The sequence below is a fragment of the Tamandua tetradactyla genome, chromosome 15 (genome assembly GCF_023851605.1).
Source record: "Tamandua tetradactyla isolate mTamTet1 chromosome 15, mTamTet1.pri, whole genome shotgun sequence".
Taxonomy (NCBI): domain Eukaryota; kingdom Metazoa; phylum Chordata; class Mammalia; order Pilosa; family Myrmecophagidae; genus Tamandua; species Tamandua tetradactyla.
The window spans coordinates 73,364,615-73,386,964 of record NC_135341.1 but is presented as its reverse complement, the minus strand read 5'-3'; the positions used below and the strand labels follow the sequence as shown (position 1 = coordinate 73,386,964).

Here is a 22,350-nt window from a genome sequence, read left to right as displayed (position 1 = left end):
AAATTAATTAATAAATTAAAAAGCCAGCATCATCTCTGCTGGCTGGTGTTTTGCCGAAGGGCTGGGGAATACTCAGGGCTGGTAACAAATTCATGAGCAAATGGTATCTTTTCCTTACTTCCATTGAAGCCATGTCTTCAAAGTGAAACATACAAGCGAGGCTTCCCAGACATGGCTGAGCAGTGCCTTAACTGAAGCAAGGAGTTGTTCTTTCATCTACAAGAATATAGGCCCCCCCAGTGCCTAGAAAAAAATTTAAGTGGGGAGATAAACAAATGAAGAACTGACTGAACAAACTAACTAATAAAGGCACTCGGTACGGGGAAGAGAGAGCTGAAGGGAGGCAGAAGCCAGGTAGTACCTGACGGAAGAACAGCTGGGGAACCCATATTCTAGAAGATTCTTCAGAAGAGACCCAGTTGGCATGGCCTCCATGGAGCCCTGCTCTCAGCAACCAAGTGGGTAAGGGTTAAGAGGGATGGAAGAAATCCTAGTCAAAGGCCCTCTTAGAAAACTCACTTCTAGAAACACCAGGCGTGGAAGGAGCTACAACAGAAACACAGGCATGCGGAGTACCCTGCACTCCCAGGTAGGGATTCACCTGTGCCTGCCCCATCCACAGGCCAAGGGACAGACCCCACCCCTTCCACAGCTCCACACGCTGCGAATTCAGGAAACCCAGAGGCCCTGACACTACAACTTCCCTCCTCTGTAGGGCTGCAAGATTTAGCAAATAAATATACAGAACTTTCTGTTAAATTTGAATTTCAGATAAAGAAATAATATTAATTTTTTTAATATACTTTAAAAAAACCCTGAAATTCAAATGTAACTGGGTGTCCCATTTTTTTTTTTCTGCCCTACCTTTGGTTTAAACTTCACCAGGACATTCAACCGCACAGAAATGTAAACTCGGTCTACGACCTGGGCTTCTAAGCATTTGCCTCCTGACATAATGGCAGCCAAATAAATATGTGGTATGGTCCCTCCACACGTGTCGAAAATCCCTGCCTTGTCTTAAATCGTGAACTAGGAATAAGCAGTCCCCTCAAGCTGGAAGTCCCAAGCTATGGGAATGTTTTTAAACTGTTAATACTTGAAAGTCCAGCGAGCCATAAATCTTCAGGCCATATCAGTCATTTACCTTTCAGTATGAATAAGTTAACCGGATTTCTTCTTAAGGGCGCAGGTTTTCCCAGAAGGGAAGGGAGAGAGAATGAATGCTCACCACTGGGAGGGATGGGGAAAGTGGGCAGAGAGGATCCCCAGAGGGAGGGAAAGGGACAGAAAAGGGAGCCAAAATGCTCAAGACAAGTATTGCCATTTGGCCCAGGACCAAACCTTGTTGCCTGGCAACATAAAAGTCCTACTCACTTGGCAAGACAGGCAGCAAAAAACACTCCTGTACCTACTTTCTTCAAGTGAGAAATTCATCACCCCGCCCCACCCTCCAGGGAATACCTTGTGATTCACAAAAGGGGAAGGAAGGGGCCTCTCCACGTCCACGTGATCATTTTATTGAAAACGAACAGCTGTTTCAAAAGAAGGAAAGAGGAAACATACATCAAGTGGAGCTTCATGGTTTCAGAACTCCGAACCCAACTTCCCTTAAAACCACTGCACACCACCGAGACAAACCACATTAGTCAGCTTCGGGCAGCAAAGGCAGGGAATAGTGAAAAGCAAAAGGGGACAGAGAATTGCCCATTGCAAACCTCCCAATGGACTCTGCCTGGCTGAGACCCTGCTTACCACCAGCCTCCCGCTTCTGCCTCCTGCTACCTATCAGGCAACAAAGGGTTAAATGCAAGTGGCCCACTGCACCAGCAGAAGAGAAAAACCTCAAGATTTGCAACTGCTACCAGCTCCAGCTAATGCAAAGGATGCTCAAGCTGGAGGTGTAGCCAGCTCTAAAAGGAGGGGTACACCCTCTGACTGAAACCTGAGCACGTACTCAATTTAGGGAACTCTTGGCCTGTGTCAGAAGCTGCCACCTATCTCCCCATCTCAATTCAAGATTTCTAGGCTTCCCAATGTAGTCGATGTTTCTCCAACTCTCCAACCTAAATTGCAAGGTGGGACGTGGTCTTACAGGCAAGGAAGAGCCACGCATCCCTTCTCTTTTTGTGCCCATCTTGATATAAGTGCCCACCAGGGACAGGACCCATGATCATCTGTTAGTGAACTATAACAGGGACCAGCTGCTTGGGCCTTCTCAGGGAATCTGACCAAGACCCATCACCAGGCCAGGTGCCCATCACTCAGCTGCTTGCCCTTTCCCTGGGTAGCAGCGGTGACGCAGTTCCCGGGACTGGCCTGTGGCCACGGGACACACATCACTGACCCCGACTCCTCCCGCCAAGTCACACGGGGAGAAACTAAAGTGACCTGGAAAAAGGGAGGAATGACAGAGGCAGGCGAACACCTGCAACGCTGGCAGGGAGGGGAACACGTGTCAAAGGCCCCCAAACAACTTGGAGCAAGAGCCTCTCAGCTACCCCAGTGCAAAAAAAAAAAAAAGGCAGGAGACGCACACACACTGCCAGAGAAGTTCAAGAGCTTCTTTCCAGCCCTATGAGGCAGTTTTCTCTCTTACCTGCTCCCCTCTGGGTGCCGGTATAGCTCCAATGCTCAGATAGCCACTCACTGCCTACCTACCACGGGCTGGACACCGGGCAGCAGCGACACCCAGGTGGGGCTGCGCTTTCATCTCAGCTCCTCTCCTTACAAAGTCTGGGATCTGGGCACACAATTTTATTTCCTGAGCCCCCCACCCCATGATGGAATTGCTGGGAGGATTTCAAGACATAACACAAACCAAAGACGTATTCCTGCAGAGCCAGCCCTAGCAGATCCTCAATAAAGAGGGTACGGGGGGGTCCCTAGAACAGCTTGTTCAATAAGGTGCTGAGCCTCTCTAAGCCTCAGTTTCCTCTTCTGCAAAACAGAAGGGAAGGAAGGGAGGGGTGGGGTGCGGTCACCAGGAGAGGGGAGGGGAGGACAGGGAGCATGTAAAGCACTTTAAAAAGTCCCTCCTCTTCGTCCTCCCTTCCTCCTCCATCCTTAAGCTCCTGCCACACATTCTCTTCCAGGAACCAGTCACCTCCGCATACTTGACACCCAACCTCCCAGGTCCAGCCTCCCCTGCATTCCCAGCAATTGACAGTCCCCCCCACCCCGCCCCCCAGACATTCACTTCACCTTTAACATACTCAAGAGGGACATGCCCCCTTCGCCAAAGCTGGATGCCCACATCCTTTCAGCTGCTCGTTCTGCCCCCCTCAACCCCCCACCCCCACCCCCACCAAACCCTGGAGTTCCCTATGACTCATTCTTCACAGCTAATTAACCACGAAATCAGACAGAGCCTTCCTCCACATTCTCCCAGATTAGGCCACAAACCCAGGAAGGCTTATGAAAAGGCTCATGGGAAGAGAAAAAAAAGCCCACGCACTGTTCGTGGGCTCCAAGAACAGTTTCCTCACCCGCAATCCTCGCCGTGGCTGCAAAAGGGGCAGGGAAACGGTGCACCCACGCACAGCAATGAGCGCAGCCAAAGACTCAGAGCTCAAGACACAGTGTCGCTCTTAAGACAAGGAGAATCCCCTGCCATCGATGCCTAATCAACGTCTCAAACACATCGTAAGAAGCCCACCGTGGCTGCTTTCTGGCTTCTCAACCAAGTCGGGAAGCCAAGCTGCGGCTATCAGGCCACATTGTTCCTTCCCCACCTGAGCCCTGCAGCTCCCTAAGCCTCCCCTTCCACCACCCTTGAGCTGACACAGGCACCAGGTGACCTCCACGGCAGCTCCCCCCAAACATCACTGCTCCTCTGTCCTCTCTCCCCGGAGCCCCTCTTGTGCTTCAGGCTCAGGGGCGCCTTCCCCCCATCACCCAACCTCAGCTCCACCGGCTTCTCTCCACACTCCTGTGCCCCAGGCGAGGGGGTTCAGTGCCCCAACAGATGAGTAAACCCATTCGGCTCTTCACTCGGCAAGTATTCACCCCCCAGGGGTGCAGACACACTCCTGGAGGACGCAGGCGCATTTCAAGCCCCACGATGGCTAGAGAAGACAAACGGAAGACGCTCCGGAGATACTCCAAGGGACATTTTTACGTGCCGACCCACTAGTACTGTGATCTCCCACTGTCTCCCTCCATTTCTCAAACAGGCAAAAAAAAAAAAAAAAAAAAAAAAAGTTGCTTTACCCCAGATCAGTAAACTGGAAGAATCCACTGTTGCCAAAAACATCCCATCCCACACTCCTTTATAAGATGGCTAGGAGGGTCAGGGACAGGGTCTGTGCTCTGTTCTGATGTGTCACAAGGGGCTAGAATAGTGACTGACACTTAGGAGAATGAAAGAAAAAATAAATTAGGAAAGAAAATGCTTGGACAATAAGTAGGATAATAACCCATAGCTGACCTTGAATTTATGTCCACGTTTGCACAATTCAATTGCTCATTCTCCATTTATGGGGGTTATTTAGCAAGGGAAAAAAAAAAATCAATGCCCAGAATTTCCCAACAAATGAAAGGCTTCAGCACTCTGTGTCTCTCTGTTTAGCAGCAGAAATTTAGGGGATTATTTCACTGGAAACATAATTCCCTACCCATTCGAGACCATCACACATGATCTGTTTGAGCTTAAAAAACGGTTTTTGATCAGTCAAAAGATATATCAGCTATTCCCACCTCTTAAATTTTGATCCTCAGATACATTTGATCTTTAAAAGCGACTCAGTAAATACTCAACCTGCCTGGAGTTACTCTTCTGCCATCACAATCTCCACCTCCTACACATCCGCCTCCCAATCAGTAGACATGTGTTTCCTCCTTTGTCTATCCACAGGGTTTTGTTGTTGCTGTCGTAGACTTAAAAGTAATGCTGGGAGTAGGTACAGATTCACCACAGTGAATTTACTATGGTAAATTGCAAATATGGCTGGGATTTTTACTTCCTCACCCCTTGAATTCGGACAGGCCATAGAACTTACTCTAGCCAGCCAGACATTACCAAATGTAATGCATGCAGAGGATTGAAAATGGCTTGTCCTTTTTGATCCTGGAGTTCCAATACTATGTGAAGAAGCCCAGCTAACGTGTTGGACGATGAGACACGTACGACTCAGTCCAGCCAACAGCCTGGGACGTGAAGCCATCCAAGATCAGTCCATCCCCCGGCCAATCCCCCAGCGGATTTTATGCATAAGGGATACCAGCTGAGATCAGCTGAGCCTGGCCAAGATCAGAAAAACCACCTAGCAAACCTATGGGTTAAACAAATGTTTTAAGCCACGAAGTTTTGGGGTGGCCTACTGCACAGCAAAAGTCGGTTCACAATCCCATTTTATAGATGCAGAAACTGAGGCTAAGCGACTAAGTCACTGCCCAAAGCCCCCCAGCTATTAAGTGACAAGGTGGGATTCAAAGGCAGGCAGTCTGGCTCCAGAGGCCACGCTTTGCCAGGTGTCCTATACTTAAGTCACTCTTGGAGTTTCAAATGTCTCCACACCCATCTACTTCTCCAGTAAGGGTAGGGCCCATAAACACACACAAAAAAGGCAAACTTCAGCACTGAACAACCCTCATTATTTTGCATTTATGCTGCTTTTCAGGTTTGCAAAGTACTCTGCTCATTCCAGACACTTAAAAATAACAAAGGTAGAGACTGCCAGTGATAAAATAACAAGACTAAGGTCACTAGGAGAATCCAGTTGGAACTTAAGGAGCAAAGTAAGCAAGAAACACTCTGCCATTCACAGGCTCCACCCCTGTGTCAGACTGCGCCCCCCCACTGCGCCCCGAAGGCCAGATGGGTCAGCTGATACGTCAAAGCAGCCATAAAAACAAACTCTGGCCCCCGGACAAAATCTCTGGAATAAATCAGAGTCAGCTCCCTGCCCCCACATACCCAAGGGAAAAAAGTCAAGTCCTACCTCCAGTAGGCAGAACTTGCAGAAGCTAAGATTTGGTTTTCAAGAGCACTGGGTTGGACCTGACTCACTGGGAATAACAAAGCTAATGCAAATTTTTGATTGAAAGTCCACTAACTACACATCTTTGTAAAATCTTTATAGAAAAGCAAGCTACAGAGGATGTCTTTCTCTTTGTTCCTTATCCAGGGAGGCTCTGGGTGGACAGATACAAGCATTCCACACATATTAGAAAACCATAACCACAGCGTGATTTTTTTTTAAAGCTATGCAGTGAATATTATCAGAAGGTATGGGGGCATATTTCTTGTGTCTATTTTCTCATTCTCTTCAACAAATCCTTTTTCGTTTTTTATTTGAAGCCAAAACCCAAGCTTGTGCAGGAATTCCATTGTCAAACACATTATCTCACTTCAGTCTTCAAAATGACCTCATGAGCTAGCCAAGGCTGATCCCATACCCATCACTGTTTCACAGATGAGGATACAGGGGCTCTGAGAAGGCAATGCCTTGCTCACGCTATGCACTGGAAGGAAACGTTTTGAAGGATTATCTCAGGGTCCATCACTGCTGTACAGTCAACGTGGTTTGTAAATATAAAAAGGAAGGGGGTGGAACAAGAGGAGAGGAAGAAAACAGGAAGCCCCACTGGGCAGCAGGTGGGGGTGGGGAGTAGGGTGGGGCACTGCTCCTTTTACCATCAGGAAGTCCAGAGAAGAACATCAATCCCCAAACAAGCTCAACCACTGGCCCAAGTCCATATCCCACCATTCATCGAGATGAAATGGAACAGGCTTGCCCAACCTCTCCTTTGAGCATCCTTCCAGTTCCTTCACCATAGACCAACAAGGTCCCTTGGGTTGAAGGGTGGGGTCACTTGGAACTTTCTCCGCAGCAGAAAGGCAGGAGGTTACAGAGAGGGTTTGCCACCTAAAGCAGGCCAGGAGTCCCTCAACATTAGGCTCTACCAGCTGAGAGGGAATCAGTCACCCCAAGGGGCAGATATTATCTGATTAGGTATCTGACGACTCAGCGGCTTGCCCATGGGACTCAGCAATTGCCATGACCATTGTCCTCACTGGCCAAGAGAAGGAAGACGGAGAAGAGGTGCCACAGCCCACTGCTTCCCAGAAGAGGGAAGCCTCCCAGCCCAGCACCTTCCTACCTCCGCGTCCTCTATTTCCATCAAAGAGGATCTGGGATACTTAAAAGAAGGGAGTGGTGTGAAATCTGCTGCCAGCCTGGGACACACCCATCAAATCAGATTTAAAGGAACCCAACCCAAACAAAACTGGATTTGCGGGTCCTGTTCCTGGCCCTCTGCTTACCTGGCTACAAGACAGAAAATGAGTTATGATCAAAGGGCTAATGAAGAAGAAAAACTCAAAATGTCAAAGGAGGGCATGGAGGAACATCTGGGCCCCTGGGTAGCTTGCCAGCCTCTTCAGTCACTCATCTGTTCATTTGTTCATTTATTCATTTACTCAACTTTATAACACCTTTGGCACACAAGGCATTGCAAGACATGGCAGTGAACAAAACAGACAAAACTCCCTGTCTGGGAGTTTTCACTTACTTTAAACAAGTTAACTAGAACAAGTCAGAGAGAGATAAATGCTATGGGAAAAAAGTAAAAAAGAAAGGTCTGAGGGTGGCAGAGGAGGTGGGCTGGGAGTTACAACTGCAAATATGTTAGCCCAGGAAGGCCTTGTTGATAAATGACATTTGAACAGAAACCTGGAAGTGAGCGACAAGGGCATGCAAACACTCAGTTTAAGAAAATAGCAAAGAGATGAGGAGCAAGTTCAAAGACTCTAAAGTAGGGGCATGTCTGACATCAGTAGCAGCCAAAGGGCAACACCGTCCATCAGCCAGAGTTGGCAGCCTGAATGAACAGCCAACCTCCAGAGGCCTCTGAGACCAGAAGTTCAAGCTCAGGGAACAGGGGAGGGAAACCTCCAGGAAGGGAAGCCCCAAGGGACTCTTATTAGCTAAAAAGGACAAATCATTATTAAAGGACAATAAGACCTAGTGTGAAAGACTTTCAGAAAAGGTGATTTCTAACCTCTTTGGGTATTTCTCCAACATTTGATTTACCTGGAAATTACACTTCAAAGCTAACCCAAACTCTTCATGATGCAATTTCAGGGCAACATTACAACTAGCCCGGCGAGTGGGTGAGAAGGATCGTTGGAGCTCAGGCACTTTGGAGAGAGGAGGCTTCAGAGTTCTGGAGTCCTTGGGCACTAGGGGACACCTTTTGGAGAAGAATGTCTTCTCCTTGGAAAGCTAGCAGGCTGGGTGGGGTCCAGAGGCAGCAGTCGCTTAGGGCTTGTTGTAGATGAACGAGTAAGTGGGGCTTTGATGTTTTTACAACCTGATTTACCAGGCCAGGGAAGGAGGACAGGTTTTGGGCAGCCATTCTGTCTCGAATGAAGACAACAGATCTGACAGGTTCTAACCAGAAACTGAAGGTCAGGCTTCAGAGAGAAAAACCCCAACACACAGTAAAACCGTGTAGTAAAACTGGCACAAAATCAAAGAGTCCCCTTAATGAGATATTGAGAGGTGCAAGGAGGCAGCGAAAGGAAGAAAGGACGGAGCATCCCAGCCCTCTTTCTCTATGGGTCTGATCTTAATAATATGTTTCTGGATTTCAGGAGTTGAATTTCGCAAGCGCCCACCCTACTGATGTCTCCCCAACAGTGCCCAGCCACATGCTGTGCACACAGTAGGTGCTCAAATACCTGTTGCCTCACTAAAGATTTTCTTACAAGTGGATACTTGGAAGCAGCATCTCCCATCATGACATAAATGCCCAGGAGGGACAAGACCTGATCATTTGTTCGTAAACTATAATCTGGACCAACTGCTTAAGCCTTCTTGGGAAGTCTGAGCTCTTATTTTAAGACACACCATATAAACTGATGGGGTTGGTGATTCAACACCAAAAAGACACCCAATCAGACAGGCCGAGTAGACTGACGGACGCAGCGGGCATGTGCCAAATATCAGGAGATCTTTTTCCTCCCTGAACACACGCCTGCACGTCAAGAGGCTGGAAGGGGACATAAGCAGCACACTGCGTCAGCTAAGAGCTGGTCAAGGGAAGACACAGCCTGAAAGCCACACCCATCAGCATGCAGCCCCAGCAATCTCCTGAGCACAGCTCCCCTGAAGGATGAGAAAAGGGCAGACACAGCATACCCAGCAAGGCATCCCCCCGCCCTTTCTTCTGCTGCCCACCCCTTCTGTCTCAGTCCTCAGTGGCTCATGTAAGTTCTCAGGACAATGTTTCAAAAAAAGAAGCAAATGGCTAAGCACTCCCAAACCAGAGGGGAGGAAGGGAAGGGGTGGGGAAGGGACGATGAGGGGGAGGGGGAGCCAGCAATCCTCTTGCTGCCTGCCAGGTGATTACTAGGCAAGGGAAGAGGAATCAGCTGATGTTGTGGACACATTCTCACCACCGTGTAAGTGGCCGGTGCACCAAGGCAGAGGGGCCAGGTGGTTGGTGCCAGAGCTGAACACGGGGGAAGGAAGGGGAAAGGGGCCGACTTCAAGCACAGCTGTCTACAAAGGCATGGCTGCTTACACGGCATGGGATTGGCACTTCTAAGCTTCAATTCGGTAGGAGATGACACAAGTGAAAAGGGGTAGCCAAAAAGCTGGCCGGGGTGGCGGGGGGAGGCAGAGAGGGTGGTCTTACCTGCCTCGCCACCCTCCGCGCCTCCCAGTAGGGCTTCGAGTCTTCCACGGCTTTGCCAATTTTCTTCACCAGTTCGTCCAGTTTCACCGTGGCTTCAACGAGGACAGAGCGGAACTTCTGACGTGCGTCCTACAGCCAGAGGAAATCAAGGAGAGGCAGTTCAACCAAAGAAGAATCTGAAAACACCTGCTGTACCCAGCCAGAAACACCAAGAAGGGGACTCACACTGCACACAGGCCCCCTAAATCATGACGCAATGGCATCTGAGCAGCACCATCCGATAGTACTTTCTGCAACGATGAAGACATTTTATATCTGCCCTCTTCAGACTGGCAGTTACAAGCCACTGTAGCTCTTTAGTACTTGAAATGTTTCATGCAATAGAGGAGCTGAATTTTTAATTTACTTAATTTTAATTCATTATGCGTAAATGTTACAGCCACATGTGGCTCATGGCTACCGTATCGGACAGCGCAGGTCTAGGGTGAAAAGCTCGGTCCAGGTTCTCAGGGAAGAACATCCGGTCTGGCCACCTCTGGCAGCCCTGATGATGGCCAGGTTTCCCGGGAAGTCCTCACCATGGATCATCCTCCAAACCTGCGGCTCGGCCTCGGCTGTGGCCACCGCCTTCCCAGCACCGCTGGTCCAACAGGCAAGGCAGGCCCTTACAACCCATCCCGGAAGGTCAGTGCCAGCAGAGGTTTCGTACAGGCACCACAAATGCCCGGAACCTCGCCAGGCTGGGCGGGGGATCAGTGGAAACACACGGAAAACTTCCAGAGGGAGAACGTCTAGATAGGAGGCTGACGCGTGAATGGGCACTTGGGAAAGGAAGAGGAAATACTGCGCCCCAAGCAGGCAGCAGAGCCCACGCTCAGCAGAAGGGGGAGTGGGGGTAGGCGGCGCTGCTAGGTGCCTGCAGGTAATCAAAAGAAGTCAAGGTCTGGAATGTCGAGAATGCAAGAGATAAGTAACGCAGGCCATCCTGGAGATAGCAACTAGCAAACTGGACCTCGACAAGTGTTTGGAAGGACAGAGGACAGAGCAGGCAGGTGACAGGGTTAACCACATTATGAAAGTCAAGAAATCAGATTCATGGAACTTCAGACCCCACAGTCCCTTTACTCCTTGTCCCTCTGGTATTTTCCTGGCACAGGCACACCTTCATGAGTGTGAAAATGAGAGTGTGATTGTGAGCACATGCAAGAGTGTGAGCAAGTGAGAATGTGAGTGAAAGTGAGAGTGAGTGAATGCATACACGTGAGTGATGTGACTGCACACGAGTGTAAGTGTGTGTCAACGCACGTGTGAGTGCATGGGGGGGTAAGAGTGTGTTGTGTTTGGGGGAAGTGGGGAGGGGTGGGGATGGACCTTCAGAGCAGCAGGGACAACACAATGGGGCTGCACTGGGACTAGAAGCCACCGTGCTATAAAAGTGCTATAAAACTTACATTCCACTGGATGGAAAGGGTCACAAGCAACCATATGAAAACCACATTCCTCAACACCAAATTGTAGGGGACTTTTGGGCCAAGAGGATGGCTCATGGGGGTGAGGGAGGTTCTGATGAGTTCTCATAATTCATTCCCCTCTGTCAACCAAGCCACCAGCTTGCTAGAGGGGTTTCAAAATGATGTCAGCGTTCAGGCTACACCCTTCCTTCTACAGGAGTTTCTCAAATCATGAGCCCTGGTCCCACATATCACACCTCGTTCTCCAGCCTTGTTCTTCTTGTTAACACACTCTGGGCTTCTCTCCTATCCAGTCAGGGCCTGAACCACCTGCTATAGCTTCAGAAGAACAAGACTAGACCTGTTCTGGGGGAGGCGCCACAGATGTGCTGAGCTTCCAGGACTGTTGTATAGACCAAGAAATAGCAAAGCACTACAAAGGTTCTACCAGACTTACAGTCCATTAAGTGAGAGAGAGCATGCTGTCTAAAGTCCAGATTTTCAATCAGATAGATGTGATCCAGGCTTAACTTCTCTCTGTGAGGCCCTTAACAGATAACTTCTCTATGAATCCTTTTTATGACCTATAAATGAGCTACTTTCCATCACATGGGGAGTACTATCGGAAATAATTAAGGAGCAAGCAAACGTAAAACACCTAACACAACTTGAGCACACAGTAGGTGCTCAATAGTGCACACATTTTTTTTTCTGCCTCCCGGTAAAAAAGGAGACCTGTGATCCTATTTAAAAACCTCAAGGAGCCTCACTGCAGGCAGGGGAAACTGACATGATCAGGGTAAAAACCTGTTATACACCACAAGCAGCTGGTTTGCAAAATGCACTCTCACATGCATGACCCAAATCCTGGAGTCACCGCGCTGGTGGTAGTCAGGACCAGTGTACACACGTCTACACCCCACATGAGGAAAATGAGGACCAAGTTGGCATGTGGCCCTGGGCAGGTCACACCATCAGCCTGGACTTTCTCTGTAAATGGGAATTGGGCTCCATACAAGCAACCTATAGGCCAGTAGGCTTGGTGCATTTGGCCTGTATGCTGAATAGTAAACATCGGGAAAATCCACCTTAAAAAGAAAAAGTGAACATTTTTTAAATGAGACATTTGAGTGGAGTTATAGAGATAAGATAGGACTTAACAAATAAATATGACTGCTGAATCATTAAACTGATATCTCTTTTAGTCTCTAGTATCTCTAGAGCAGCTACAAGCAAAAACCTAAAATTGTGGATTTGTGACTCCCGTCAAAGTCTGAAATGTGTTCTACAACTAATTGTGGTGCTGTGCTTTGAGATTTATTGCTTTTGTATATATGTTATATTTCACAAAAAAGAAAGGAAAAAAGTCGATTGTGGTGATAAAAAAATATTTATTCCTTCTAGCTTCCTAGATTCTACAGCAGCTAGGAGGAAAAATTTGAGGATCATATGGTAGCCCATGACAAACTCTGGGATCTGTCCTGTAACTACTTGTTGAAGAGTGCTTTGAAAACTTGCTTTTTTCTTTCTTTGCTTTGTATATACGTTATACTATACAATAAAAAAAAAAAAAAGTCAGATGTTCTTTTGCAGCACTGGGTCCCATTTCCACCTGGTAACCATCACCTGGAGTGAGACAGAAGATGCCCCTCTCCAGTCCCCACCAGCCCCTCTCCTGAATCACACAGCTGCTTCGTCATCCAGGCTCCCACCAGCCCCTAGTGACTTGCCCAGAGCTCTCCAGAGCATGTGTGATTATAACCCCCCAACACGGTCCTGGGAGGCGAGGGGCGCACAGCACAGACGGACAGCCTGACACGCGCTGTTTGTTACACAGTCCTATTGCTGCAATTCGCATTTTAAAAGGAGGAAATGAAGGCACAAAGAAGGCAGGTACTCTTCCAAGAACTGAAAAATGGCAGAGCCAGGATTTGAATCCCAGCATAAATAAATAATTACAATGTAGTGGGATAAGTACTAAGACCTGCGTGTACACACTGCTGAGCAGACACACAACTAGGCAGGCCACCCAAGGAGGGCAGCATCCAAGCCAGGCCTTGAAGAATCTGGATTTCACCCGACAAAGGAGGAGGGCATGAGAGGCTGAGGGCATGAGCAAAGTATGACAGGTGGTGGTTGGCGGGGGTTAGGCAAGGAAGGGCAAGAGTGACATTTTAACTTTATTCCACGGACAATGGGGAGCCATGGTAGACGTTCAAGCAGAGGTGGGACCTGATCAAATCTGGGTTTTAAGTCCATTCACCAATCCACAGAAGATCACAGCTACATGAGTCACATCCCCCATGAAAAGATACCGCAGCACCCATATCTTTTTTGCCTGGATAAGAGAATAGCCCCGCTCTTCTTTGGGCCTCCTGCCACCTCTCAGTCCCCAGTGGACAGCTCCAGGCACAGTCCAAATGCCCCAGGCCTGGGCACATGCCCCATAGACCTAGTCTCCGTGATCGTTGAGAGAGGGGAGTGTGGCCATGGAACCAATGAGAAGTCATTCTTGGACTTTTCTGCAACGGCTGAGAGGATGGAATGAAAGCGTGGAGGAGGCAGCAGCCATCTTGCCACCATGAAGAGAGAGCTGGCAGGAAAAGGAGCCAGTAGATAAGGAGAGAGAGAACCGAGACCCAGCGACACTTCTGAGCCTCCGGACCCCACAAAGCCTTACAGCCTGCCCCTGTACTCCAGCCCCCTGAGCCAAAACAGTTCCCACCCCATCCCCACCACTCTCACCAACACCTTCTCTCTTGCTCAAGCTATCCCAAATTGGGTTTCTGTCATTTGTAATTGACTCACGCTTTAAAGAAAACAAAAAAGCATGAGATTGAAAAGTATATCTTAAGGTCACTACATTACTATATATAAAGATGGCAGGATCAATCAACATCCCACACCACAGCAAAGCACTGGAATGTAATAGGGTTAACTGCAGGAGAGCTTCTGTCCCTGACCATGAAGACATGTTTCATAAGGAGTAGAGTCTGAGGAACTAAATCCAACCTATCCACAGAGCATTTCTTTAAACTCATCTTCATGTGTCTAGAGAGCCAACTGGCTGCCATTGGTCTAATGCTCTCCGCTTACTTCCTAGTTCAGGAAGAGTTTTAACCAGAGTCTCTGACTCCACAACTCCAGACAAATATGTCTGTCAAGACTGTAACCAAGAAGTTAGGACTTAGGGGATGATTATGATTACTGAATCATTAAATAAATATTCATGTTTTCCTTTCCAGTATGTTGGAATAGACAAAAGAATATACTGACCTCTCTGAACAGTGATTCAGCTGCCTTGATCTCTGATAACGATTGTACAGCCTTTATCTTGTGCCCTTATCATGGTAAAAACCTGGTGACTGACCCTCACAAGAGTTTTATCTGTTTTTCAATTTTAGAGTCTTGTAATCACTAAAGACAGCCCTAATGCTTGTTAATGAAGGGTCTTGGGTCAGCCCAGAACTAACCCACCCCAATCCCAATCCTGTTAAATGAAACTGGATCTAACCAAATGGGCCCACCTGACCTGCCCACTAGCTTAGACTTTAAGCTGGAAGTGGCCTATACCTCATTATAATACTGGGAACCAGCCCATCATCACAGAAAGGGTGCCATTTTCTCACATATGTTCAGTGACTAAGTATGTAATCAATCTGCGCATGCTCAATAATTAGATCACCTCTAATTACATCATTTAGAGCCATGAGCTCATTATCCTAAAACCTGTCCATCTTTTAATGCTATAAAAATATCAGAATGACTGAAGTTCAGGAAGACAGATTTTGGGGCCAACAGGCCATCTGCTCTCCTGCTTTCCAAGCATTACTCTTTCTATCTCAAAACCCCGTGGTACCATGGATTGGCTGTTATGCACATCGGGAGAGAACTTCCCACTTCAGTCCGGTATCAGCATCAGAGGAGGAGGTTGCTTCCTGGAATGCTCAGGGAGGGAAAGCTGACTTTTTTCTCTACAGGAAATGATCCACCGAGGCGAGCAGTTCAGAAGTACAAAGTCATAGAGGAGAACGAGCAGCTCTTTTTACCAGTCAAGAAAAACAAGTTATTCCCCATCCCTGCTGACTTTTTTTTTTTTTTTTTTTTAGATCAGCACTTGAAGGAATTCTAAAAGGGTTCATTTTGCTTGGATGAGGCCTCAGAGTTTCAACTCTGAAAACTGTGTCACATCCATTAGGTGAGTCAAACGGGAGGGTAATTTATTCAAGCAAAGAACGACAGAGGCTGGCACAGTCTCCCTGGGTGCATGTGCCAGTGGGTCAGAAACAGGGCCCTACCTCAGATAAGAACTCCAGCCACATCAAACCAGCCAGTGCCCTGGGCTTTGGAGCAGCCCTGGGGCCGAGTGAGCCCTGTCTTCTGGCCAATCCGCTCTTGCCAGCTGAGAGTGATGGCCTTTCTCTTTCATAAAGGTGTCCCCAGAACCAAGGGACATTAAGCTGGGGCATCAGTTTTAAAAATAACTGTCCTACAAATTAAGGGCAGCACCACACTTCAAAGAGTCCCTCCCAATGCCATTTATAAATACACCCCTCGCAGTCTACAGAAAGATTTCACAGGCATTATCTGGGCCTTACAACGACTCTGTAAGACAGGCTCAGCAAAAGTTACATCCCCAGGCTACAGATAACAAAACCAGAGCCCAGAGGTTGAAATGCTCTCTGCCTGAGGTGACTAGGGAAGCATCAAACTGAATCAAAAACATATGTCGTAGCCAGTGAGTCTTTCACTTCCCCAGTCGTTCTCAAAGTGTGGTCCAGGAGACCAACAGGGGTGCCTGAGACTTTTTCAGAAGGTTCAACAAGATCAAAACCATCTTCATAATAAAGATGCTGCTTGTCTTTTTTTGGTTTTTTTCACCTTCATTCTCTCACAAGTGCACAGTGGAGTTTTTCAGAAGCTACAAGACATGTGACATCACAACGGATTGAATGCAGAAGCAGACAGGAATGAGAATCCAGCTTTCTTCTGTTATACCAGACATTAAAGGAATTTGCAAAATAATGAAAAACAATTACTTATTTTTCATTACATTTTTTATTTGGGGAAATAGTTATTTTTTATGTGGTTATTCATATTAATATGCATTATCATCATTTTTAATGAATTATTACAGATTTTTAAAACTTATTAGTTTTAATAACTAATACAGCACATAGGATAGAAAGTACCTGCAAACAGCAAAAGCTCTCTGAACACTCAAGGATTACTAAGAGTGCAAAGGGAAGTTGAGGCCAAAAAGCTTGAGGTCTGCTGTGGTGCCCATGCCACATCCGGCCCCCTGGGTCTGCCCTGCAGGTGCCTCTCAAATCAGAAAGTCAGTGTAATTTCTAGAACAGTGAAGCAGTTATTCTTAGATCTGTTCTTAAACCTTCTGCTTTTTGTCAAGGAGAAAAGTCTCAGTTTGGTGCTATTGCATCTCCAACACCTCTTTGCATTTGCTAAACTCCCTTTTAAAACCGGGGGGAGCTTCCTACATGGGACAGAACTCCCATGGAACTGGCATCATGGGATTGAGAAAATCTTCTTGACCAAAAGTGGGAAGAGAGGAATGAGACAAAATAAAGTTTCAGAGGCTGAGAGATTTCAAACAGAGTTGAGAAGTTATCCTGAAGGTTAATTTTTTATTTTTAATTATTTTTATTGGTAAATCTTTTCACACATACAGCCCATACATAGTATACAGCCCATACATAGTATACAATCAGTGGCTCACAATATCATCACATAGTTGTATATTCACCACCATAATCATTTTTTAGAACATTTGCATCGCTCCTGAAAAAGAAATAAAAAGAAAAAACTCACACATCCCATACTCCTTACCCCTCCCTCTCACTAACCATTAGTATTTCCATCTACCCAATTTATTTTACCCCTTATACTCTCATTATTTATTTATTTATTTATTTCCATATTTTTTTACTTATCTGTCCACACACTGGATAAAAGGATTATTAGACACAAAGTTTTCACAATCACACAGTCACATTGTAAAAGTTATATCTTTACACAATCATCTTCAAGAATCAAGGCTACTGGAACACAGCTCAACAGTTTCAGGTACTTCCCTCCAGCCAACCCAATACACTATAAACTTAAAAAGGATATCTATACAATGCATAAGAATAACCTCCAGGATAACCTCTTGATTCTATTTAAAATCTCTTAGCCATTGAAACTTTATTTTGTCTCATTTCTCTCTTTCCCTTTTGGTCAAGAAGACTTTCTCTGGGTCCCAGCTCATCCCCTGGGAGTTGTGTCCCACGTTGCCAGGGAGATTTACACCCTTGCAAGTCATGTCCTACATAAGAGGGAGAGCCAGTGAGTTCACCTGCACAGTTGGCTTAGGGAGAGAGACCACATCTGAGCAACAAAAGAGGTTCTTTGGGGGTGACTCTGAGGCCTAATTTTAAGTAGGCTTAGCCTGTCCTTTCAGGAATAAGTTTCATAGGGGCAAACCCCAAGATTGACGGCTCGGCCCATTGATCTGGTTGTCCTCACTACTAATAAGAACATCAGAAATTCCTGGAGGTTATTCTTATGCATTATATGGATATTCCCTTTTAGTTTATGGTGTATTGGAGTGGCTGGAGGGACGTGCTTGAAACCGTAGAGCTGTGTTCCAGTAGCCTTGATTCTTGAAGATGACTGTCTAATGATAGAGCTTTTACAATGTGACTGTGTGATTGCGAAAACCTTGTATCTGATGCTTCTTTTATCCAGGGTATGGACAGATGAGTAAAAATATGAGTAAAAAATTAATAAATAATAGGGGAGATGAGGGGTAAAAAACATTGGGTAGATGGAAATACTAGTGGTCAGTGAGTGGGAGGGGTAAGGGATATGGGATGCATGTGTTTTTTTTCTTTTTATTTCTTTTTCTGGACTGATGCAAATGTTCTAAAAATGATCATGGTGATGAATACACCACCATGTGACGTTATTGTGAGACACTGATTTTATACTACAGACGGACTGTATGTGAAGATTTCTCAATAAAAATATTTTTTAAAAAAAGGTGGGATGAGATACTACTCTAGAATCAGGGCCTTGCACAGAGAAAGGACCCTGCTAGAACTGCCAAAACAATAAACCCACTAGAAACAAAATATTACCTCTGAAAAGTCACCAAGCTGTGCGCCCTGATGAGCTGGACCCTCAGCCTACAGGTCTATTATTCTTCAATAAAAAGCTTGCTTTAAAAAATATATATTTATTTCCCTTTTACGGTTCTCCATTTACAGTCATGAAGTTTCGCTTCCTGACGTAAAAACGTGAATCCATTTAACGGAAAATATGCAATAAATAGTACATGCAGGACTAGGATATGGCAAAATGACGACCACAGCAGGGGAGAATAGCTGGAGCTGGGCAAACACCACCCTAGAATGACCACCGAAGTCTCTGTTAGCAGAAAAGGTTGTATAAGCATGTGATAAAAGGCACTGCTGGAAACATTCTGACTCACTGGCCAGTTATGAAATGTACCTACCTGGCACGTTTTTATATTTACTAAAAGTCAAGTTCTCTTTCACGCACCCATTCCATCAGTCTTTAAGAGCACTCACGGCAGTGACAAAAACACAGCAAAACCACTTTAATTGGCAATCGGGCAAAAAGGGGGTGAAGTGCTCTCCAACGCAGTCCAAGAGAACTTCCTGAGACAAGAGACACGTTCTATATCTGAACTCTCTAAAGCAGACGTCGCCAGCCACCCGTGGCTAAGTGAACACCTGCTGTGTGGCCACTGCAACCGAGGAAATGAATTTATTGAATTTTTATTCATTTAAATTATAATTCAAATGGCTGCATGTAGCTAGTGGCTGCCACATTGGACTCCGCACCCACACCGCCTCTCCATTTGAGAGCTCCTCATGCCACACTCTGGGGGGCCCTCCCTCCCACCCATCCTTCAGCTCCTTCTCTGGGCTCCAGCTCCCAGGGGGTGTGCCCTTCACGGCCCGGTGCGAGGAGGAGCCGGGACAATCCGTTTCCATTCAGGAATTTTGCAGCAGAGGCAGAAAGACTGTGCCAAGGAGAACCGGGGCCAAAGGAGCCAAATCAGGAGAGGCCGAGGCATGGGGCAGCAGAGGCTTGGAGGAAGCTGTCCTGGAGGGCAGTGGGAGAGGGCAGAGGGCAGAAAGCCAACGCAGAGCCCAGCCTGGCACCACAGCACTGCCAGTCACGTTACAGGGCCAGTTCCACACTGGTGGGGGTCACCATTTCAACCAGGCAAACCCGTTCACACGGGTCCAAAGTGATGGGAACACACATGGAAAGGGAAGCAAGGGTTTAAAGAAAATGGCAGGGTTTCTGAGTTGAGACCATCTCCACTGTTGGAGTCCAAGGGCCTAACTCTCCACCCTTCTGATTCCTTTTCTTTTCCTACCTGGAGCCCAGACTTCAGCAGCAGAGGCCCCCTGGGGTGCCTGCCAAACCCTCTGCCCAGACGTCCAGTCTTACACCAGACCCTCTCTCGGGGAGCAGGACAAAGGAGGGAGGGACAGAGTCAGGCACAGAGGAAAGTGAGGGTGCAGAAAACCAGGAGGCTACAGAGGAGGGGTGCTGGGAGAGTTTTTGGGTTCCTGACCACAATCTTGCAATTATGTGGTCATACTATTTATCAAGGAATATTATTTATCTTCTTTTCTGAGAGTGAAGAGAGGCACCATTAAAAAAGGCACTGGGACAACAGGCACAGACCAGGAGTGACAGAAACATGTGCTTGCCTTGCGCCTAAGACTCCAAGAGGCTTCTCTCCCTTGGGTTCCATGAAACAGTCCTATCACCTTTCAGAATACCCCCTCTTCCAGCTAGGCTGTGTAAGTGAAGTGGGACATGGGTGCAAAGCATGGGGGTCTGGGCATCAGCCAGCTCCTGTTCCCAGGCAGGCCCAACATGGCTCAAGAGCCTCAATGACGAGGCCAGATGCTGTGTCCTTCCCCTCACCCGAGGGCTCTCCCCTTGGCACAGCCCTGCCTATGCAGGCTCTGAACCACAAGAGCCTTTTTCCACTGATAGGAAAGAAAAGACTGTAGTCATCAATGTCTTCTCTGGCGAGTTTCCCTCTTCTGAGGTTAGCAAGGGTCTCGGAGACATTTGCTCTGTATGGAAGAGAACGGATCTTAAGGCCCAGGTAGAACTGAGATTCTCCGAGGTGGAAGGGCTCCGGTTTATTTGTCTTTATTTGTCTTTGTTTCCGAACAAGCAGGTGAGCATCTACTTCCACCGCTAGAACATCACAGTCCACCACAGTGGGCCTTCACCTCTGTTCCACCAGACTGGTCCCGTGCAGCTTTCCTCAGGAAGCACTCGCGAACATACAGATTTCATAGCCAAACAGAAGTGCCATGATTTGGAAGCTGAGTTAAGGCAGTTGGCAGGGCTGGAGAATGGGAAAGACTTTTCCATTTAAAATAATTTCTGATTTAGAAACAATAAGGGTAAGATGTAGACACAATGCCCCTTTGCCCCAAAATACGTGAAGTGCATATTTACTAAAGACAAGGATGTTCTTACATGATCAGGCTATAATTATCAAAATCAGAAAATTAGTAACTAAAATAATAAAATATCTAGGGAAAACTTAGCCAAGGATGTAAAAGACACATACAAGGCAAACTACGACTCATTACTGAATGAATTAAAGACCTTAAGGAAAGGAAAGACAGTCCATGCTCATGGAATGAAAGACTGCATATCGTTAAGATGTCAATACCACCTAAAGCAATCTACAGATTTAATGCAATCCCAATCAAAATTCCAAGAGTCTTCTTCACAGAAATGGAAAAGCTAGTCATCAGGTTCATAGGGAAGGGCAAAGGACTCTTACTGCAAATCCACAGTAATCAAAACAGTGTGGTACTGGCACAAGGATAGACATATAGATCAATGGAATAGAATTGACAGCACAGAAGAAAATCCACATATCTATGACTAATTGATTTTTGACAAGGGAACCAAGTTCACTCAATAGGTAAAGAATTGTCTCTCTCTGCAACAAATGATGCTGGGAAAACTGTACATTCAGCACAAAAGGATGAAAGTGGATCTCCTGCCTCACACCATATACAAAACTTAACTCAAATGTCTCAATGACATAAATGTAAGAACTAAAACTATAAAACTCTTAGGAAAAAACATTTACAATTACCAAAAGATGAAGACAACTCAAGTGTCCATCAAGTGATGAAGGGATAAACAAAATGTTTTTTATATACATTCAGAAGTAAGAAGGAATGAAATCCTGAAGCACAACAAATGGGTGAACCCTGAGGACATTATGTCAAGTGAAATAAGTCAGACACAAAAGAACAAATATTGTATGATCTAATATCAATTTATTATACTATGCAAACTCAGACATAAAATCTAGAATATAGACTACCAGGGGATCGAATAAAGTTAGAGAATGGCAAACAGTTGCTTATATGTACATAATTTAAAACTAGGTTGAACTTAAATGCTTGAAAATGGAAAGAAGTGACAGTAGCACATTACTGTGAGTATAATTAACACTGCTGAACAGTGGGTGAATGTAGTGGCAAGGGGAAGTTTAGTGTCATGTCTGTCACCAGAAGGAAAGCTGTGGGTTAAAACATGTGAAAATACAGCACAGTGAATTTTGTGGTAGATGATGACTGTGATTAACCATACAAATAGAAAAAAAATGTTCTTTTATGAACTAGAACAAACGTATGACACTATTTCAAGGAGTCAATAACAGAGGGGTATATGGGAGAAAATGTACCTTTTGCAAACTATGGACTACAGTTAACAGTAATACCTTAATATTCTTCCATCAACAGTAACAAATGTACCACACCAATACTAGGAGTCAATAATAAGGGGGGATTAGAGATATGGGATGTTTGGGGTTTTCTTTTTTTATTTTTTATTTTTTTTGGAAGAATGTAAATTTCTAAAATTGATTGTGGTAATAAATACGCAACTATGTGATGACACTGTGAAGCCACTCATATACTTTGGATGGATGTAGGGTATGTAAATATACCTCAATAAAACCGCATTAAAAAAACAGGGAGAGACTTCCAGGAAAATGGTGGTATACAGCAGGTTGAGTTCACCCAGCTCCATGGAACAATGAAAGAAAGGACAGATAAATGACCAGGACTACAGTTCCAGGGTGCATGTAACCAGAGAAAGTCTTCTACACAGGGAGATTCTGAATTAAAAAGTGGAGAAATTGATACAGAGAATGGGGTGAATGAGC

General features: G+C 46.2%; 1 protein-coding gene and 1 long non-coding RNA gene across 3 annotated transcripts in view; one reads left to right on the top strand and one right to left on the bottom strand.

Annotated features, from left to right (window-relative positions):
- The window catches only part of SH3BP5 (SH3 domain binding protein 5), a 75,085-nt gene that overhangs the window by 28,512 nt on the left and 24,223 nt on the right, over nt 1-22,350 (bottom strand). For both annotated transcript variants that reach the window (XM_077130091.1, XM_077130090.1), the window contains exon 3: nt 9,643-9,771. In XM_077130091.1, the coding sequence (XP_076986206.1) occupies nt 9,643-9,771 (129 nt within the window). The remainder of the gene's footprint in view (nt 1-9,642; nt 9,772-22,350) is intronic.
- LOC143657558 (uncharacterized) lies at nt 335-16,097 on the top strand. Its single transcript, XR_013162900.1, has 3 exons — nt 335-589; nt 15,203-15,291; nt 15,992-16,097. It is a non-coding gene; the product is annotated as an uncharacterized LOC143657558 (long non-coding RNA).